The sequence below is a fragment of the Aythya marila genome (assembly GCF_965140915.1).
Source record: "Aythya marila genome assembly, chromosome: 5".
NCBI classification, from domain to species: domain Eukaryota; kingdom Metazoa; phylum Chordata; class Aves; order Anseriformes; family Anatidae; genus Aythya; species Aythya marila.
The window spans coordinates 52,071,713-52,092,871 of record NC_139046.1 but is presented as its reverse complement, the minus strand read 5'-3'; the positions used below and the strand labels follow the sequence as shown (position 1 = coordinate 52,092,871).

The window sequence follows — 21,159 nt, the reverse complement described above, 5'->3', positions numbered from 1 at the left end:
TGTCCCCTCTCCCCAACGAAACCACCTTCCCACACTTGTGACATACACCAAAAGTGACGACCAACTTCAAAACTTTTTCCCTACAACATGCTGAACAGAAGAAAGAGAAAGCAATTATCAAAAAACAAACAAACAAAAAAAAAAAACCCAGAACCAGACCTGTTTGCTGCACAGGTCAAACCAGACACTTCAGCCCTGATTCATTTCCAAGCTGGACTCTCCCTGCATGGACTTACACCGCAGGAACCAGGGCGTTGCTCCCCTCCTCACCAGTCCTGGGACTCTCGCTGAGACAGCTCCTGCCCTGCTTGCTGTGGCTCCGTGTTTTCCCCTGTGCTGGGCTGGCGGCCAAGGAGCACAAGCGGCCTCTTTGGCAGCTGGCTGGAAGGCCCTGCTGCAGAGCTGCCTCGACACCACACGGGTGCCAAGGCACAGGGAAGGAGAGGCAGGCATGGGAAAGGAAGCGAGGGGGTAGGGAGAAAGAGCTGAGGCTGGAAATTGCCAGGAAGGAAGCTAAATCCTCAAACGCTCTGCTAGCAGAGATTCTAGGTAAAATGGGAAGAAATGGAGCCAAACCCAGGGACTCTGCTCTGTGCCTTCACAAACAGCGGTGGCACCCATCGGCCTGGGGGAACAGCTGCTGGACCACTGGTACAGGACACATCTCGAGTATGCATTTACACAGAATCACAGAATTTCTAGGTTGGAAGAGACCTCAAGATCATCGAGTCCAACCTCTGACCTAACGCTAACAGTCCCCACTAAACCATATCCCTAAGCTCTACATCTAAACGTCTTTTAAAGACTTCCAGGGATGGTGATTTAAGTACATTTCTGCTCATAACTGCACTTTACACACAGCAGTGTCCAGGTGTACCTGTATTAGTGCAGGTATTCTCTCCACCCAACACCTTCCCAAAGCAGGCTGTAGTGTTCAGCAGGACCCAGGAGATAAAGCCTTTTGCAGGATCAGTGTAGCTGGGAAGAGGACTACAAATGCCATTACTGCTCGTTCCTTGGGCAACAGATTTGGGGCTGCAAGCAGCCTGCTCACAGCCATCCTGCAGCATCTGAAACCAGTGACAGCAGTGGCAATTCTGGAGGTACTAGCTATGAGTAACTGAACTTGTATGAAGCCCTGTCTAGGGAAAGCCACAGAGGAAACAGAGCTTGTTGAAGACAGCTGAACTACTAATTTGGTGACAACCAGAGCTGTTGTGGAAACACAGTGTGCAGTTAAAATGGGATGAAATACTAGTCCTTAGGTTTAAGATGAAGTATATGGATCGTTGGGTGAAAAGGCAACGGGTGAGGAGGTCTCAGTCTGACCCTGCTGTTGCAATACACAAGACTAGGAGAAATGCTGTGTCTCCTGGGTTGCTCCCTTTCACCCTGTCTTTGCTAGGGTCTCTTCTTGCTATAATACCATGTTACTGCTCAGGTCACAAAATCTGCATAAAAGCATTGTCATCCCCAAACTAAACAGTGGTCATGCAGAACCTTGGACTAGAATCATTCAAAAGGAGAAAGAGGATAAAGAAATGTGGTCTTACGTAGAACTGCAATGAAACTGGTTTTGTCAGCCAAAATCCATATTCCAAAACCCAGGATCACAGCACCCAGGATCTAAAAGAGTAAGAAAAAGAATAAGTATTTGTCTCAATTAATAAGCCAGGTATAAGCAGCAGCAGTCACCATCCTTCATTTTTCCAGAGGAAAAACAACCATTCTTTTGCTGTTCCCACCCATCTCCCCCATGGTACGCCTCCCAACAAAAACAGGATTAGCATGACTCCAGGAAGAGAGCTTCTGCCAACTACACAGGAACCCCAGGTTCTGTTTGGCAGACCTTCACACCATATTTAAGTAGTACATGATGCATGACACATGATGGTGGAAGGTTCGAAACAGCCTGATGAGAAGATGCTGCTAGAATTTTGCACAAGGTAAGTGCATGGCTTCTCTGAAGAAGGTCAAGAACATCTATCATGTGATTTGAAACATTTTTTTTTTTAATAAAGAAATCCTTGACCGTATGGGACCAGGCTGGAAGCCAGCTGCTGAAGGATTAGATATCTGGCAGCTGGAACCTTCCCAGGAAGGAAATCTTGGGCTTGTCGGGCTCTGTTACGATGTTATGGCTCCAGCCCACAGAAATGCACAAAAACAGTAGCATTCACTTTGCATACAGGTTCCCATGAGCGAAGGGTTTTTCCTCTTCCAAAGCCAGGCTTAGGCATTTTGGCTTGTGACCTTACTGTATGCCAGAATACCTAAGCCCCTCAAGTACTCCAGCCAACATCTTCCCACCAAAAGAGACACCGCTGTTGTGAAACACCAGCCACAGCCTCTGCCTCACTCCCCAGATTTATCTAGGGGAAGGATTAGTAGAGCAGTACGCCCCTGTGAGTGCTCTGCTGAATCCAGACACTGAATTGAGAAGGGCAGAGACCAGCTTTCCCACCTGGTTTTGAAGGAGGGGCGTGGGTGGGGGAACATGCTGTTTCAGCATCTAGGTATCACGGTACGTGGAGGTCACCCCAACTCCCCCATCAGGAGCAGAACACCATTAAACCATAATAAAGTCATTATGCTGGGAAGTCTTTAAGTCTGCAGGTTTGGTAAGAAGCCAAGACTTGGGCCCTTCAGACAACTGAAACTTGCAAAGTGTTGGAAACCACAAGCACAAAGATCTGAAACGCCCGGAATAAACAGGGGAAGGACAAGGAGAGTAAGTGAGGTGCTTCCAAAGGGCATGAGCTGCAGGCAGTGGTTCTTACACCAGCAGGATTTCAGAATAGGGTGAAGAAAAACACTAAATAAATCAACAGGTCTGAAGAGATGGCAATCCTGTGCTTCGTCAGAGAGTGCTCAGACATTTGGGAGACAAGGAAAGTGTCAAACCACCACCTGAAGCAGGCTGGCAGACAGCTATATGGCCAGGCATTGTCTCGGCACTTTGAAAGCTTACATTATACTTCAGCTCCTCATACAAAGATGCTTTTCAGAGCAAAGACACAGCAGCACTGAAATAAGTTGCTTGCAAGCTTTCCTTGTTTGGCAGCGGGCATAACAAAAAGGTAGCTCTGGTGGCTGGATTAGAAAGTCACCAAGCAAGTTCTGAATGCTTGAAAGAATGATGAAGCCAACTGACTCAGCAGCAGAGAGCATGCTGCTGTTGTTTCCCAGGAAGAAAAAATAAAATCTCGACAAGATGACAGTAACAAGAATCCCCTCTTGCTTCATGTCCTGACGTGCTGCACCGCATCTGCTGATCAAACCAGAAAGGCCCCTTGTACATACAACAGCTGGAGGCTCCTAAAAAAAAAAATTCCTCTCAAACTTTGCATTCACAAGAACTGCTGAATTGACAGTTTGAGGCAGGCTCACATTTAAACCAGTCGTAATAAAATATTTGCCTGGAACAAAGACGCAAACCCGTCTTTATGTGACATCTCTCTTGGCTTGCTGACCCTGAGATGCCACCTCGGTTTTGGTGTTGCTGACAGAGCACAGAGCTCCTGCTGGACTGGGGTCCCGGGAAGTTATCAGTTAGGAGGTTACGCCGGCTTCCCGAGGCCTGTTTTCACTCTGATCTTGTTCTAGTCCACAGCTCGTGCGTTTGCCAGGAGCTGCTGTTGAAAACACTAAAAGGGGCAGGCAGTAAGAAAAGGAAGCACACGGAGAAAACGCTGCTCTGTTTACAATGGGATTGTTACCTCCTAGCAGGATTCTGTGCTCAGTGTCTGTAGGGTTTTCCATAGCATGATGAGGCTGCTTCTGCCATCGGCTTGGCTTCAGACCCTCCACAGAGGGATCACATCTGCTGTCCCTACAGTTGAATTCCTCTGCTCCGCTGCTTTACACCCCTGAAGCAGTGCGTGGATGTTTGCCCTTCAGCCCAGACTTCACCAAGATCCCCATCCAAACCCAGACCAGGAGGTGGCATCTCCCTGTAGGCAGGGCGAGCAGTTTCCCATAGCACAGCCCAATGAGGAGAGGTACAGAAGGACCACGCTGCTACTGGACTTCAGGCCCAGCTGAGCCCAAGGCCTAGAGATGTGTAAAGATTTGACTAGAGAAACTGAGTTTATACCCTAAAGTTATGTTTTTGGCATCTTCTGAGGCAAGTAGGTAAGCAGTCCAAATAAACTTCTTCCCTTTAATCAAAGCAGGTCAAACCTTCCCCTGAAATAAGACTCCAAGGCTGCAAAGTGCCACTAAGTCCCTGAACTACTTCAGCTACGGCAAAGGACCTTCTCACAGTCCTCGAGCTGTAGAGAAATGCTATTTCAGTGATTAACTCCTAGAAGAGTCGCTGGTGTCTCTAAAGGTTTAATTCATCAGCTCCCCGTCAGGCTGGAGAACACCCTCCTGACAGAGGAGGTGCGATCACAGAGGCAGCAACTTCCCAGGAGTTTCTCCAGTAGAGTAACACTGATCCAGAAGCACCCACAGTGTATAAGCTTGAGCATCCCCATTCAAATCGTGAACAGGAAAAAGCTTCTCATGTCCCCTACTTCCTATGACAGCAATAGAGTAAGGGATACTGCTTTCCTCAGTATCTGGCACGTGCAAAAAGCCTTCCATCAGCTCAAACAGGCACACACTCAAAATCTTTGCTCTAGAGAAGCATCAAGTTCCCCAGCAGAACAGAGCAGCCACAAGACCTTCGTTCCCCAGAGCTGTCTGATGGGAAGACCATGCCTGTGCTTTTTACCTACTGCCTCCCCTCTGACAGAAGTTGTAGGCAGATAATAACAGAAGACAAGCTTCCACTGAAGAGGAAATAAAGGACAGTGCTTTTAGTAAAGATTGTGGCTAGTCTACGAGCCATCTGAGTCCTGGTACTGTGCCTGTCACTTCACAAAGCAGGCCGAATCATCTGGAAGATCTAGTGTCACTCTAAGCCTCTTCCCCTCCCCACCACCCCATCTCTGCTCTGAGCACCCAGACCGTCAGCCCTCAGTAGGTAACTTCTCTTAAAATGGGAGCAGCACGTGAGAGGAAAAAGCCAGCAGAGAAAGCCAAGAGCAACCAGATCCAGATGTGCCTTCAGCCCATGCTCCAGCGCCTGCAGCACAGCACAGGCGTGCAGGAAGGCTGAGTGAGGCTGCGTTCAGGGACGGACCAGAAAGCAGTGCTCACCTTACCATGCTTGACTTACCTCCCTGCCCGGCCCTTCCTTCCCCTTAAGTGCTACACAGAGGGTAACATATCAGACAGGCTATTTTTTTTTCTGGTATGTGGAAAGTTGAAGCCATGCCCTTCCCCAGAACACCACCGCACTTTGGGAGGGCAGCATCAGCGGTGCCACCACTGGCCCCACACAGATTCACTCTTCACATGACACAGAGTACCTGAACTTCACAACAGGATGCACATGAGAACGTGTGCCTTCCTAGACCCAATCTGATCCAAAAAGGAGCTCAGACTGGACCACCTTTTGCTGAGCCTCATGCCTGAGAATAGCTGCATGCAGTGGGCTGCTGTGTTTCTCCATCTCCATTTCAAATAAGGGACTTGGACTAATTCACCTTGTTAAAAATCAGAACCAGCCTTAGGGACTCGAACAAAATTAGAGTTGCTCTTTGAAGCCCTGTCTGGCCTATTTAGGAGGGCACCGCTGTTACGCAGCAGGTTCTGGAGCTTTGCTTCTCAGGGGCAGCTCAGCTGCTGCTCCAGATGTGGCAGAGAAGGAAGTTACAAGTACTCTCCTTCCAGTAAAAGCCAGCAGCTCTGGTTTTCCCTTCCCACTGCAGGAAGGGAGCTGTGTGCACTGGTGACAGCAGGTGGGTACTGGGAGCAGAGCTATTCAGCATGCCTCGGAGTCGCCTAGCAGCTCTGATGTCCTTCAGCTTCAGGGGTTCCCTCCCTACTTCCAAAAACTCTGGCTCTGTTATTTAGCCAACATGCTGGGCCAGCATCCAGGAAAAACACCTTTCCAGCTAATTTTAGCTCAGGCCTTTCCATCTCCTCTGCAGACACCCACAATACTTACAAGGAACAGGAGGTTGAAGAGAAAGAGGAAGTACTTGGTGACTTTCAGGCAGCCGGACCCCATCTTCTTTCACTCACAGGATCTAAAGGGAAAACAGAAAAACACCCAGCTATTAGTGTCAAGTCCCCCAGGCAGTTTGAATGACTCCTACACCCCAGGCAGAGCTTGGGATCTCTTGGCTGGCCTTGGAACAAGCATATAAGAAGCATGTGCTCAACAGAAGACCACCTGAGTTGCCTTTTCAGGGCAGCACAACAGACAACACAGTCATTAAAATACAAACAGCTGCTGTTGCCAAAATATCCTAGAGTGACAGAGAGCTATCCGAAGTTCCAGAAGGGACTTGATCACAAATATACTAAGAAGCAACACCCAGAGGCAGAGCAGGACTAGGCTGGGGGCACCAGCCTGCTCTGGGAGGAACCAGCCCCGTGGAAAGCAAGGTCAGCAGGGCTTCCTGCCACCAGCCGGGGTGTACTGAGGGTCACTGGAGCACCGCACGTTCTTTTGTTTCAATCAAAGGCTTTTGCTTAATCTTATTAAAAATTTAGGTTAATTCTGGAGCTAAACTGACGTGAAGGCCTCGTTGCAACTGGCTAGCGTTCCCACGGAGCAATGGTCACCCTCCAACTACCAGGAGGGAGTCAGAGCCTGAGCTCTGTGCTTGGAGACAACACTGCTGCTCGGACTTAAGGGATGCCACAGCTAGAATCTGCACTAAGCCCATAGCCGCACAGCACTTCACAAGATGCCACTGCATTTCTGGGTCATTTTCCCACCTCAGTATCAGCCAGCTGTGCCACAAGCTGATCTTTAAAAAATCCCATCTATATAGTGATTGTCACATGAAAGGAGCCCCAGCTGCACACGCTGGTTAACGCCATCTCCATCACCTTCTGTTCCATCACCTCCTCAGGTCAAAATGCTGCAAGAGATGAACTGTACTGCAGCTGCACCACTACCAACCTCTGAAAAGTGAGTAAAGACACCCTATTAGTAGATTTTCACCCTTGGTTAATAGCAGCAAGTTTATTAAATAAGCCTTGCTTAGGTTAGAACACCTTCCTGCCACAAATAACCTGCCAGCTTACCATCAGACAACAGCAGTAACCCAAAGAGTACAATGCCCTTTGAAGGTATCTCAGAAAAGAGCAAATATTTGAGCAGGGACAGCACGAACATTGCTTCCTCCAGCCTCTGTTCCCCTCCTTCCCTCCGCAGGAGGAGGAATGGTTTCTCAGGCCACGAATCCTGGCAAGGACCAATGCTTGAGACTGTAGTTGGAGAGGATATGCAAGACAAGTTTCCCCTTCCAGCTGGCTTACTTTCTGGCTTCACCAAGAACACATCTCCTCTTAATAGTATCTCAAACTGGAGCCTGGCAATCCAACCAGAACATTTAGGCAGCCAGGTCCCCAGGCAATGACGAATGTCTGTTGTGGGGGATGCAAGAGTTTTTTTTGACTCTTCAACCCAGCCACAAAATAAGCTAGACGGCTCCTGCACAAGCCATCGGCCTTCTTCCCATAAGACATCCCATCCCAGGTACAACCCTTACTTCCAAGCTTGAGGAGCAATTCCCAGCAGTTGTATATTTGCTTCCAAGAACTGAGTAGCCACGTGCTGCTTCTTACTTGGCCCCGTGCTATTCTGATTAGTCAGGAAAACAGATTTCCAGAACTATTAGGATCATTACAATAGTTATCTACGATAATTACATTGTCATGCAAGTTGAAAAGAGCTGCAGGGGAAGAAGCTGTGCCTGAGGTGACAGAGTAAAAGATTTGCTTTCAAGGCTCATCTACTCCCAGCTATTTGTGTAAGGCACGCTAGCTTTAATATTTTATTAAGAACCCAAAAACCAACTGTGCATTGCAGCATTATGCACCACTCTCGCCACAGGGAGATATACCTCTTTCATAGCTTCTGGCCATAAAGAAATAATTCAAATGACAGTTCAAGCCAGAAGCAAAACAAGTTTATAGTCTTTTTTTTTTTTTTCCTCTGAGCTTTCAGCATACCTCAGGGTTCCACATACTGAAATATTACATTTTCCAATTCTTCTGTTATTCTTAAAAAAAAAAAAAAAAAAATCTAAAAAAATGCTGTCCATGCAGTATGGCAGTCAGAGCTGACCATTCACCTCTTGAAGCTGGATAACTTTTGAGCCTTAACATCCTGCAGAAAGGCGTGCAAAGGTTTAATATACAACGTCTGCAATTTTTTAATTCAATTGTTTGTCCGTGGTTGTTTGTTTCCTTCTTTTCCTCTCCACCCCAACTGCTTTAACCATTTAAGTTTGTGCATGCTTCCACTACATCCTTTCTTTACTAAGCGGTCCCACCCAGGCTTTTCACCAATCCTGCTGACACGCCTCCAACTTTCCATGTCATTCTCTAGCTTGATGACACCTCTGCAGAGGATCTCTTAAGAGACCCTACTGTCAAGTTACACGGTGGCGTTTCTCCCAGCGCCTCGTGTCCCATCCTGTAAAGGTATTCGGGACTGCTTATGGCCATCTAGCAGCCCACCATTTTGAGGCACTATTGCAGTACAATCCTGGTTGCTGACATGACCTGGTTTGCTTTGGTGTAGCCGAATCAGAGGTCTGTCTTAGCCAGGCTCCAGCCCCAGGATGTGGAGGGAGGGCTAACAACAGCAGAGACGCTTTAGGGGACCCAGGCCGCTGGGGTTTCCCACAGGCAAGGCACAAGACGAGCCTAAACAGGCTAAGCAGCACCAAGAGATGGCATCCTGCCACCTCCAGCTCTCAGGCCTGTCATCCTCCCAGCGAGAGCCACGACAGCAAAGCTGGTACGTGGACCATGAAATCCAGGATACATGTGTGAGGAGGGGCAGGCAGGCTCCGGCTTCGTCAGCAGCCACACAGGCGTGCCACCAGGGCTCAGGGAGCAGCTCCTTCTGTGAGAGGAGCCCCCAGAGCAGAGCCCCCAGCCCCTTTCTCTCAGGAAGAGGCTGTGGCGAGGATGCCTCAAGCAGCACCGCGGCCACGCGGCCAGGCAGGAGGGAGTGAGCGTGCGGATGTCGTAACCACAGCAGTCGAGGTGCAGAGAGGCTGAGCTACTCCAACTGCAGTTCTGCTGTCGTGAACTCGATCCTGTGCAGCCCATACCTAGCGTGGTGCTGGCTGAAGTCTGCGATCCTTGGCTGGGGGCAGTGCAGTACGTGCCTGCCCTCGCTCCTTAGTGCGGGTGGCTTCCTGGTGAGTTCTGGCGCCACAGCTGCCAAGTTAACGAGCAGCACAAATACAGGACTCATTTACCAGAGCAGTGAAAGAGGAGATAAGCGGGAACAACCCTAACGCCAGCCAGAGTAGATGAGCTTGTGGAAATCACCTCAGCACATTTGCAAGTCCAAAGCTTCCGCAGGCTCTCAGAGAGCACAGTCGGCCCTGACACGCCGAGCTGGGCAGAAGAGGGTTCATGTTTGAACGCACATGCCTGGCCTGGAAGGTGCTGGTCCCTTTCCCTTCAAATCTCTCCCTTAAGAGAAGGGAACAAAGAAATTGCAGGTTGTTTCTTTGCCCTTCAGCCAGCTGCTCCCTGCTACCACCTCTCAGGCTCTAACCACCCCAGGGGATATAAAACAAAGGCAGGCCCCATAGAATATGCTGCTACCAGCTTTCACCGGGTTAGGAGGAGGTCAAAGCCTTTTTGCAAGATTCCCTACCCCAGAAACCAGCTCTGTGACCTACTAGGGGACAGCAGCCGGGATCAGGAGCTGCTCACAACACTGTCACCCCTGCTCCCAGGGAACTGGAGAGGGGCATGATCTGCCACAGCAGGGGAGGAGAAAGCCACCCCACTGATCCCAGCTGCTGGGAACATTTGTCTACCTAAGAAGGTAAGGAACAAGCTCTTGGCAGACCAAAGGGCTCCTGATCACTGGCAGGGGAGCCCTGACAGCTTCACAGGTTAATGAACAACGAGTTGCTAAGCCTCCCAGTTACCAGGTACAACATTGCCCTGAGGGCACGGTTCCGGTAACGCATAAAGAATATACAATGGAGTTCATCTCGTTGACATTAAAATTCAAAGGTCTTGGACTTTCGGCACACCTGGGAAGTACAGTTTGTCTCCCGTGAGCAAATAACTGCTGAGCCAATAAAATATCCGGGTCTGAATTCAATGAACTTTTCTTCAGGCTCACTGAGATAATAGCAGCGGTGTAGTGACCTTGAAAGCGTAAACATGATCATGTTCATGGTGCAGATTTTCCAACCGGTGTCTCTTCTTGAGTTTCAGCAGAGAGATTTGAGGGAGAAACTGGACTCCCAAAATTATGGCTGCTAATTAAGGTTGCCAGCTCAAACCGGCCACTTTTGTGGGTGCAGATCTATGCATGTGGTAATGTCACTGTGTCAGCTACAGTTTCTAATAAAAGCATCAGGGCAAAGCAAGAAAAAAAAAATGTATTTCTGAGTAATACAAGCTTTGGAAACAGGAGGGGGGAAAAAGTTATGCGGAAGAAACTCTGTCATTACATCTACGCTAGAGCTAGTTGCTTCTGAAGTGGAAACCATCACCTTTTAAACCATTGCCTTTTTTTCCTCTAGCTTTAAGCTAGAGGAAATTGTGATGAGGGCTCAGCACGGGGAGATAGCAGCGTAGCTGTATCAGCCTGTAACTGCTGCAGCCAGCAGACTTTGATCTCGCTAGCGCTTGCCGAGCAGGGTGTCACCGTACCTGCCTCAAAACACGAGCAAGACCTTTGCACGTCATTAGAGGCTCAGGCATGCATGCAGTCCTTGCATGCTTGCTATGCCCAGAGTAAGAGGGGGGCAGACCGGAGCAAGAAGAGTTGGCAATGTCACTCACACTCCAGATTTCTCAGGAATCAACTTCTATCAACTTGCACGGGGGGGAAATCTAGTTCAGCAGTGTTATCTGATAAGACACGAAGCTTTTTCTGCTTCATTTCTGTAGTTACTACACTGTTACGTTCAATAATCTGATGCTGTCATCCTGTGAGATCCCAAATTAGAAAGCACCCTCAGGACTGTCAATAATCACGAAGGTTTTTCAGCACGTTTTGCAACAGCAAATACATTGTGCATTTTGGAAAACGGAAATACGTATTTTAGAAATACATTTCTGATGCACGAGAGGAAGTGATTAGATATTTATAAACCGCTGTCACACACTAAAAAGAAACCAGCCTGCATTCTGGTATCAAAGAGCAAAGCAGGTTTTAGAAGCACCCATTAACATCTCTGCATATTCGCAAGGGATGCGGTCAGATTTTAAGGACATCTGGACTTCACAGTTCTGTATGAAAGTCCGCATTTAAGTATGTCTTCAGTCCCTACAGCTTGGAAATGGGGAAAGTTCCTTGCTATTTTCGGTCTATACAGTCATGCTCGTACAGCATGACAATATTTGCAGGACACTCCATTTCTCCAATTTAAGCAAATCTTTCCACTCAGCAAGACCAAATGTACTGGTCTGCCAAAAAAAGGGGAAAAAAAAAAAACATACAACCTATCCCAGAACTCTTTTGGTTCCTCCCCTGCCAACCCCCCCTCAAAAAAAAAAAAAAAAAAAACAAAAAAACACACAAAACTTACCAGAAATAGCAGACAGCAGAAAAAGCCAAAAGTAGTTCAGTGGAATTTTTTTTTTTGTTTTTGTTTCCTGCTTACCACATACCAGATTGTTATTTGTACAGCAAGCACTGCAGGTAGAGGCCAGGGGGAGGTCTCCACAGTGACTACAAACAGCACGCAGCAGTGAAAAACGCAGGCATTTCAGGGAACTGGTCGGGCAGCTCTGTCACTCGACCATGCTGGGGTTTTAATGGCTCCGAAAGCCAAGCCAGGTCAGCTTTGTTCTCCCACTGAGAGCTGTTATGCTGTAAACCCAACCTCTGCAGCAGATACCACAGGCAGCGCCCCCAGCACTGCCGTGCCCCACGGCCTCCCCGTGGAGAAATGAAGCCCACGAGGCCACCAGTGGGGCCAGGCACTCACCTGAGAGCTTGCACAATGCCTCCCAAGGCCACTTGGCTTGGAGATACCTCCTTGAGATCCGGCAGCCTTTGCTGCCTGCCCAGATCACTGGGGCTCCGTGGCACAAACACTTCCTTGGGTGCGGAGAAAGCCTTCATGTGAGCTTTTCTCCAGCTTAAGGGACAGATTCCCCGTGTCTGCGGTTAGGAGCCAGGTAGTAAAACTGATTTGTATCTCTGCCTCCTCCTACCATAGGATGCAAGAGGTCAAAGTCAAGGACTTTCTACTCTTAAGTTCCCTTTCTAAACAAACTGGTTCTCAGTCACTTCAATTTTCTCAGATGTTCGGGCAGATAACTAGAGGGTGTTTAAATTCAACGCACCCGTGCCAAGCATATTTCTAAAAAGCTACAGGCATCTGCCTCAACCGGGAAACGAGGTTTCCTATCCTCTGGGGCTCCTTCCAGGAATCAGCGAGGATGTAGTAAAGGTGTGGAGGGAGAGGCTTTACTTTAGAGATGGGAAGCTGCACAGCTTGTCTAGAAGGGAAGACAAAACCCTCCCGAGCTCCCCACCGGCTGCATCCATCTCCACAGACTGACAGAGGGGGCAGAGCAGAGGCAGGGCACCGGCACCCTGACGGGAAGGAAGCTAACCCCAGCTGTGCAGGTCCACCGCCCTTCCCAGCAATAGCAGGGTTTCCAAGAGTTCAGTCCCCAGCTGGAGCCAGAGGCCGCTGGAAGCCAAGCACCAGGCAGCTCCTGCCCAGGGGAGCGTAGGAGGATGAGCACTCCCTCGTGCTCCCCGGGACGGAGCCTTGGGAGGAACGTGGACACCCTGCCAGGTTAACCGAGCACTCTCTGGGGCGTGCAGGTCCCTTGCTGCTGGGCACCACCAGCTCTCCGGGGGGCTGCAGATCTCCCCGAGGGCCCATCCACGTGATCCTGCAGCGGCAGAAAGGAAGAACAACAACCACCGAACGGGAGAGTCCTCCGGCTTGTTATTCGGAATGATTTGTGGAGCTTCAGACTTAAGTCAGCTTTCTCCAGCGGGGATGAGACAGGCTATTAGCCTAATCATATCACATGCTTCGTGTTGGATCCTCTGCTGACAACAAGGCGCTGACCCTGAGAACCCACAGCGTTAACCCTTCACCCCACAGAGCTGGAGGACTCGGGCAGGCCCAGTAGGGCTGGGAAGGGGCACGAGTCCCACTGGCGCCGCAGTGCCTCAGCCCACGAAGGGATGCACCTTTTGGCTGGTTCCCAGAAACACGCTCCTTGCTGTTTGCAATCTCAGGAGCCTTGTTTTCGACAATTACACCATCTGCTAATTGCAGCACCCTCCCCATTTCCCATTTACCAGCTGCCTGTATGCCTACAGCTGCTCAACCTCCATACTCTCATGCTAGGATATTGAGGACATTGGCACTGTTACACATCAACATAGCTCAAAAGACCGTAGCTGGATGTCTGTGACCACCACTCCTCCTCAGCAGGGCCTGAAGATGCCTGGGGCTGCCCGCCAGATGCCCCGGCATCCCTGTCAGGCTGCCCCGAGGCCACAGGGACACAGCCCCAGACCTACACCCCACGGAGCAGTGCTGCCACAGCAGGAGGACAAACATTTCGCAACATCCTGCCTTTCAGGCCGCATACACTGCTTGACACTACCAGCGGGCACGAATGAAAAGGGAAAGGCAGCACTATGAAAAAAAACCTCAAGCTGGAGAGACCCTTCTTGTCTCAAGCAGGCCTTCCTTCCAAAACAAGGCTTCGGAGAGGGCAAAGGGCGAGAAAAGCCCTGAAGTGCGAGAGTTTAGAGCACAGATGTTTTCAGTTGTTCCCTTCTAATAAAAAAATATCCACCTGCAACCACATTTCCCCCCCCCCCCCCTCCAAGATCCCTGGTTCAGATTTGTGACTGACAGCACCCGGCCACAGCAGCCAAACTGCTCGCTGATCCGACGGCTCTGAGGATGCTGCTCAGAAGCCAACTCTTGCTGGTCCCAGCAGGAGCTCCTGCAGTCTCCAAGACTTACTGCAGCTCTGTCTAGCGCTTTTCCCCTTCACCTTTGCAGATTTGTCTCCTCTCTCCAAGCCCTTCCTACAGGGGGAATAAACTGGAACAGAAAGCAGCATTTCACAGCAAAGGGCAGCGCTGAAAGAGGGTACATTTGCAGAGACTGCAGCAGAGCAGCTTCATTCCGAACCTGAGCCTTTCCAGAAGTGAAATGCCACAACGAGGAGTAGCAAACAGACACAGACTGCCTCTGGACGAGGCTTGACCAGCTGGAAGAGAGGCTCCAAACCTTTCAGTTTCGCTCTGACGGAGGTGGCCCTGGAAGCAGAGGCAGAGGGCACTGCACACACGGTTGCACACAGGTGTTTTGCTCCCTGGCGGAGTGCTGGGTTACCAGGCAGGCGGTCACGGCAGGCTTATCTGGAGCCACGTGAGAACATTACTCAGTTTCAGACCTGCCACCGGCAGTTAGGATCACTCCTCCACCGAACACCGAGCAGGAGATGAAAAAAGATGAAAAACCAAGCCACTCTCCCAAGCACCGCACGCATAGGCTACGGACAGGGCTGCCTCAAGCCAAGAGGAGCAGACATATGGGATAAGTTCCCCAGGAATTTGGCAGTTAAAATGGACAGCAAGGCTTTGAGAGCTGGGTCTGTTCAGGGAAAAGGAGGGGCCTCCCTGCTGTCATGGGGGATTTATGCACGGTGCTCTGCTTGGAACACCACGGGCTGGGCTGAAACCAGAACCAGGGGAGGCCGGGTGGCCTCTAGGGCTTGCCAGGAAGGGTCTCCTTTTCCAAATTTAGAGCACAAATATTTTTGGAAGACTATTTGATGGAACAAAGCTAGAAGAGATGGAAAATAGCAGTTTGGAAATATTAAAAAAAAAAAAAAAAAATGAACTTTCATCCAGATTAACCAGTGAATTCACAAGCATCAACTAAGCCTCAATGCAGAGAGAAGTGATCCCACTTTTGGGGAGGAAAAAGAAGCAAGGCTCTCTTTTTGTCTTTAATCAGTAAACCATGGTTGAGGCTAACATTACTTTTTAATAGAGCTGAAGACATTTATTTATTTATAACATTTTTTCTGTCCCACCATTTCACATTCTTTCCCCCGCAGCCCACTCCCTGAAGGCAAACATCTCCACGTTAATTCTGCAATATTTATCAAGCCAAACATGGTAACACCACCGAGTTAGGATAAGTGGTCTCCTCCTTAGCCAGGAGGAGGATGACCCCCAGCAGCCCAGGCAGACGGAGCTCTCCAGCAAGATGCTGGGCAGGCACACGGTCACCTCTCTGCAGGCTCCTTCTCCTGACAGCAAGCACCCCGTGGCAAAAAGTCCTCTCTTTTGAGAGCAAACATGGAGCAACTGTTCAGGTTCCCAGGGGCCAACACCAGGTGCACAGCACCAAGCTGTATATGCTCTGCGAGGTGTTGCTCGTAGCCGCCAGCTGGGCTGGGTGGGAAGCTTCCCATCCACCTGGGACGGACACCAAGCAGGAACTGATTGCTTCACAACACCATCGAGTGTAAAGCACTGCTGGGACAGCCCAGGCTAGCCTCCCCTGGAGGCCCCGCAGCTGCGACACGACGGGCTGGGAATGAACCATCAGCCTCTGAAACCACAAACAGAACCGCGGCATCAAAGGAGCTCCTGAGGTCTCGGGCATTAAAGCTGCTTGCCATTCCTCGAAATAGCCCTCCCTTGAAATAGCCTCTTGTGCCAAGGCAGCAGTCGCTTCCAACACACAGAAATCCCCAGGTACTTTTGGCAGCAGCCTTTCAGTCCCCCCAGCCCCGCTCCAGGAAGCTGTGAGTCAAAACGCCTCGCCCCCGGGGAGCAGTGGGTGAGAGGAAGCTCTGACGTGCCGGGTCCCTAGGGCAGGCAGGAGCAGACCCCTCTCCTCTTCCTCCTCTCAGCAGCGACTCTGGGAAGCCCCAGCTCCTGGAGAGGAGCAGCAGAGCCTCGCAGGAGCGGGAGGAGGAAGGCTGTGCCATCATCACCTCGCTTCACGTGCTCCACCACCAGGGCTTCTCCTCAGCACCGCGGTCTGCAGGCAGCTGCTGGTTCGGCGAGCTGTTCAGCACAGCAGCCTTTGAGCAGAGATCTTCTCTAATTAAAAGAGCTTCCTGAGGGAATACACGGATCTACTGCACAACTCGGAGAGCTCTTTAGTTATTGCACATGCAGTATTCTCTGCAAAGCCTGCATTAGAAAGGAGCCTGAACGCAAAGAGCTCAGCAGCTTCCTCGGCTGTTGGGAAGGTACCTCAAGGCAGTCCCTTTGGGTCTGGGTGTTTTTTCCCAGAAAGACTTCAGAAATGAGCACAATCAGAATTACCGCCTGCCCTCTGAGCATGGTGTGGGTGCTGTAAAGCAGTCGCTGGCTCTGCTTGGTCAGTACAAAACTCAAGGCAACAGCAGGGGGGAACTGACTCACTGCCAGTGACCCCGTCCACGCCGACACATGAGCAGCTCCACGGCACTCAGGGTGCCCCGGTTGCGCCACACCGCCAGCATGAAACAAGCCTCAGACCCAGTGGGAAGTTATAACCACAGCGTTAGGGACGGCGTCCTGCCAGCACAGCATCCTCTGACGTGAAGAGGAGCCTACAGATTGCTCGATCACAAGCGGGATGGGGATGAGCAGAGCAGATCACAGGACACGTTTCAAAAACAAGCACATGAGCTCCAGGGACCAAAGTCCCAGTACATACTCGATACTGACATCACTGAGTATAGGAAATCCCCTCCACATTCAATTTCTGATCACACATTGCACAGCCCTCATGTTCCAAGCAATGCTAAGCCAGCTGCTGGACCAGGGAGAAATCAGAAAAAATAAAGTAGGGGATAAAACATTCCCAGCATGGATATTTTTGCCTAGGACTAGAGCACCTAGCAACCCAGAAACCAAAATGCTGTAAAAGCTCCAGGAATGTCCTGGAAAGGACTAACGTGAATGTCTGAAAGGCAGCATTCAGCCATTTTATGCAGCAGTAGAGCTCCTCTCGTTAAGTTAGGCTTCACTACTGACTTCCAACCAAATTGCTACTCATCCATCACGGGAGACAGGCTGGCTCCGGGTGCTCGGGATTTACATATTCTTATAGGATGGGATGACAGCAGCAGCCTTTGTGCTGGTAGAGGACACAGACATATCCAGTGACCACAAACCCCTTCTCTAGGGCAAGCCTGGGAAACAGGCTCCCTTGCTCCCAGCAGGCAGGACTGCCTCACAGCACACCACTGCTCTCCCTCCCCGTTCCCAAATCCCAAATCACCTCCAGGGCCACTACTGGGCAGCCACAGGGACAAGGAGGATGGATTCAAGCTGTAGGAAGGTGCACAGCTGCTGCTCCCAAGTCTGAACCTTCCCTTCGCTTGCTCAGGAGACTCTTCCCCCTGACTTCAGAGGGATTATTTTTGCCTGTGAGGGGAACTCTGCATTATATAACTGCAAATCCCTGGGCTGCTGGGTATCCCAACATGTATAGCTCTTTTTCAGCTCAGCATTTCTCCGGTACACATGGCCATGGGATTATCATCGTACTGCAAGAGATCAGCAGTCTATTGCAGCTGGGCAACAACTTTGCAGTAATGAGTAACAGGCCCTTCGTTAGGCACCTGTTTGCTGCGCTGCAGGGAAACTAAAACAGCAGCCCAGCAGTGTCCTCAGGCAAAGGACTAGTGGTATTCGCTGTTTAAAATGCTCCTGATGGCATAGCAGAGCTGCTGAGCTCCTTAAAGCCAGGCAGGACGCTTACCTCTGCAGCAAGTGTCAGAAATAGCATACGTGCACCACGCTTTGCTTTGACTCGCTTTTAATCAGTGGTGTCCCAGTTCTGGAGCTCCACCAAGGAGAGCAAAGAACTAGAACCAGGCAGCCCACACGTGTGCCTCTTCCCACAGGAGAAAGCCTGCCTTTGGCTTAGTTTCCTTCCCTCCTTTCCCCTGTATTTACCTTGGATGAGCACTGAGCAGCCCAGCTTCCCTGGCTCTGCTGCGTGCATGCTCGATTACGGCAATGAGACCCTACGAGATCATGGCTCTGGTCCCCATCCATCTCACCAGGCTTGGGTTTTATCCCCTTCCCCTGCTGTCACCCTCAGACCAGTCCCTCTCACAGAGCTGCCCACAGCAATGCCTCATCTGTCTTCCAGGCAATTCGCCAGCCCTGAAGCTGTCAGCGCGTGCGAGCAGTGATTTGAGCTATCTCCAGCACGCAGTGCCCTGTGCTTCGCTGGTGACCCTGCCGAGGTGCGAGCCCGCTGTTAACCACCTCGGCGTGCCTCAGCCCTGATAATCCAGGGGACTTTGAGCAGAGCACGGAGCTGGGCAGCAAACAGGCTCTGCCACAGCTGACTGCTCACCCAGGAACTGCTGGCCGTGCTTCCAGGGTTATTTTTCTCCCATGCCAAGGAACAGACTGTGATTTTTCACCTTTGCTTCATTTTAGCCCCTCTTTGGGTCAACATCCAAGCCAGGAGAAGACAGAGCTTCTCAGATACCGACTGCAGGAGCTGCCACACCTCAGCCACCACTCAAGCAAACCAATATTGACCATGTCACGTAGCAAGGGACATGCCCAACCTCACTTTGGGTTTTCCGTAACAGGTCCAGGACCACCAGTGCCTGAAGTCCTTGCTGCAGCAGCCACCTTCACCCCTGCTGGATGCCTCCCACCGTCCCACCAGACACCGAAACCCATGGCTATGGTTGGAAAATGCCTTAAGAGGAGTTTGAGCAGGGCTTCCAGGCTTCCTGGACAGCCAGGGAGCCCCGCAGGGTTTTCTCCAGCCCAAGCTCTGAGCTCAAACAGGAGATGGAAACAGCAGAGCTGGCCCCGGGTAGGGCACGCTCCATCCCGGGCGAGCTCTGTGCAACAGAAACCAACGCTTCGGTTCCAGGGCAGGTTTTTTTTTTTTTTGTCCCCTTTGCTCCATTTTACGCCAAACCACCCCCAGCGGGGCTGCCAGGCTCCGGAGCACACCGCTGCCGGCCCAGCCCAGCTTGGGAATCCCCGAAAAGCCCCGAAAAGCTCCGGGAAGAGCCCCCGGGGGGGGTACCGGGGGGGGCTCGGAGCCCAGCGGAGGGGCCGCAGCCCTCGCCCCCTAAACAAGCCGGGCCGCCCCGCTCACCTACCTGCTGTGCTGGGCTGTGTTGGGCTGTGTTATGCTGTGCTGTGTCGCCTCCTTCCTCCCTTCCCTGCCTCCCTCCAGTGCCGTGTCCCCGGCCGGGCTCCCAACCCCGCGGGGCGGAGCTGGAGGCTGCGCTCGGCCGGCCCCGGGGCGGGCTCCCCCTCACCCACCGCCCCCTCAGCCCCTCCATGTGCCAAGCAAAGGCCCGAGGCCCTTCCCCAGAGTGGCAGGGAGCCCCCCGACCTGCTAAACACCCGGCATTTTGCTGTTCTGTAAACTTTAAACCCTCTGCTAACAGGCTGTAAAACCACAGCAGCCCTAAGGCAAGGGAAGGTGGGGAGTCCCCTCGCCCCGTAGCTGTGGCCACACGATGGGCAAACACGAGCCCCCAGCCTCCTTCATGCACATCATGGGGGCCAGCAGGGCGAAACTGAGGGCTGCAGCTGTGCTGTGGGCTGGCCAGGGAAGGTGCCCGGCCTGCAGGTGCCAGGCAGAACAGAGGGGATGAGGTGGAAGTGAAAGGGGTGACGCACGCCGCACTGGGGTTTTGGAGGTTCACGCGGTCTCGGCACCCCCATTTGCAGCTGCCTGTAGCTATACCAGGCTAGTCCCAGCCTGAAAACAAACTGTCTCAGAAACCTGGCCTTGCTCAGGCTCCTTTTTCTCCTTAAAAGTGTTGTTTGCCGAAGCTGAGGATACATTTTGCGTCAGAATTGCTGGGGCCGTATCTGGAAACACGTTTAGGGCCAGCCCTTGGGATCGCACTCCTACCTGTCCTTCTGGAAGGTGGCAGTATCCCAGCGTCTCCTTCTGAGCAGAGTTAACCTTGAGTAAAACCACCCCAACACTCAAACAGCACATTAAGGGGGCTTTCTCTCCCCCCTCTCCCTCTTTAATAGGCTTTGTCCTTAATTAAAGCACCTGGTCAGGCTTATGCCCGTAGTAAACTCACCTGTAAATGTGTGGGGGTCTGGAGGAGCCTGCCTGTCCTCATGCTCAGGTGTCTGACCTATACACGCTGAGCATGTAGCTTGTTTCTGATTCTTACGAGTGTCCTACTTTGAGGAAGGAAGTCTGGGCTCAGAATATTGCCCCTGAGGATTAGTGGAAAGGCTCTTTTTTTTTTTAAAAAAAAAAAAAAAAGGAGTTGGTTTTAAAATAAAAAGAGATTGCAAGGCGCAGTGCAAATGGATTGCTCGTGTGCCAGCAGCTCTGGTGCCCAAATGAATTTGTGTCAATGGCTCTGAGAATAGGATACATGTTAGGAACAGCAGCGTGGAGGTATGTATGCATCAGTGGCTGCATGTATAGCTGGTTATGCTTCAGTGCTGCTCAGATATGAACAAGTGAGGCAGTAGAAAAGCATTAGGTCTGTATCACTGAGTTTTCTGAGGACAGGAGATAGATCTTTAAAAGATATCTCGCAACGAGCTTGAATTTTGCTGGAAAGTCCAATGTGAATCATGCTCTTCTGAGGGCTTGCAACAGGGAGGTGGCAACGGTGCAGAAACAGATCTGCGGAGATGTTGCAGCTGAGCTGTGCACAGATGGTGAACTAAAAGCCCAAGTATAAACAGCATCTTTTACAATGTACACAGTAGGCTGGATTCTCAGCTAGTGATTAGACTAAAGTGCTTGTAAGAAAACACAGGGAATGGAGAAACCCACCATTATGTGGTGTGTCACGCCGAAGACCGAATGCCATTTCGAAGGCGGCTAGACACCCGCCCAGAGGTCACTCAGCCAAGCAATCTGCTTTGGCCTCGGGTCATTTTCATTGCAAACCAAACAACCGTTCCCTGTCAGATGAATCCTTTCTTTTTAGAAGGAATTAATCTCTTTACTCAATCAAGCGATGGCCTATTCTGCGAGGAACCAGGGGAAGCCTTTGCTCGCCAGCCCAGGTCCCTGGGATGCAGCCTGTTTCAGTAGTACAGGAGGTCCCTTCAGCATGGGGAATCCTAATGCCTGCACAGAGCGTTACTAATGCCCCACACAGCTGGCTTTGCTGCACCTTTGG

The 21,159-nt window shown here is 51.0% G+C and overlaps 1 protein-coding gene across 3 annotated transcripts in view; it reads right to left on the bottom strand.

Moving 5' to 3' along the window:
* Positions 1-19,263, bottom strand: part of CD82 (CD82 molecule) — a 32,087-nt gene extending 12,824 nt beyond the window's left edge. The window contains exons 1-3 of one of the 3 annotated variants that reach the window (XM_082760741.1): positions 19,156-19,263; positions 6,002-6,085; positions 1,554-1,626 (exon numbers count right to left, since the gene is read on the bottom strand). In XM_082760741.1, the coding sequence (XP_082616867.1) occupies positions 1,554-1,626; positions 6,002-6,064 (136 nt within the window). In that variant the 5' untranslated portion in view covers positions 6,065-6,085; positions 19,156-19,263. Of the gene's footprint in view, positions 1-1,553; positions 1,627-6,001; positions 6,086-11,588; positions 11,610-19,143 lie in introns of those variants that run through there. The other 2 variants (XM_082760740.1, XM_082760742.1) reach the window with 2 other exon arrangements.
* Positions 19,264-21,159: the final 1,896 nt, after the last annotated feature.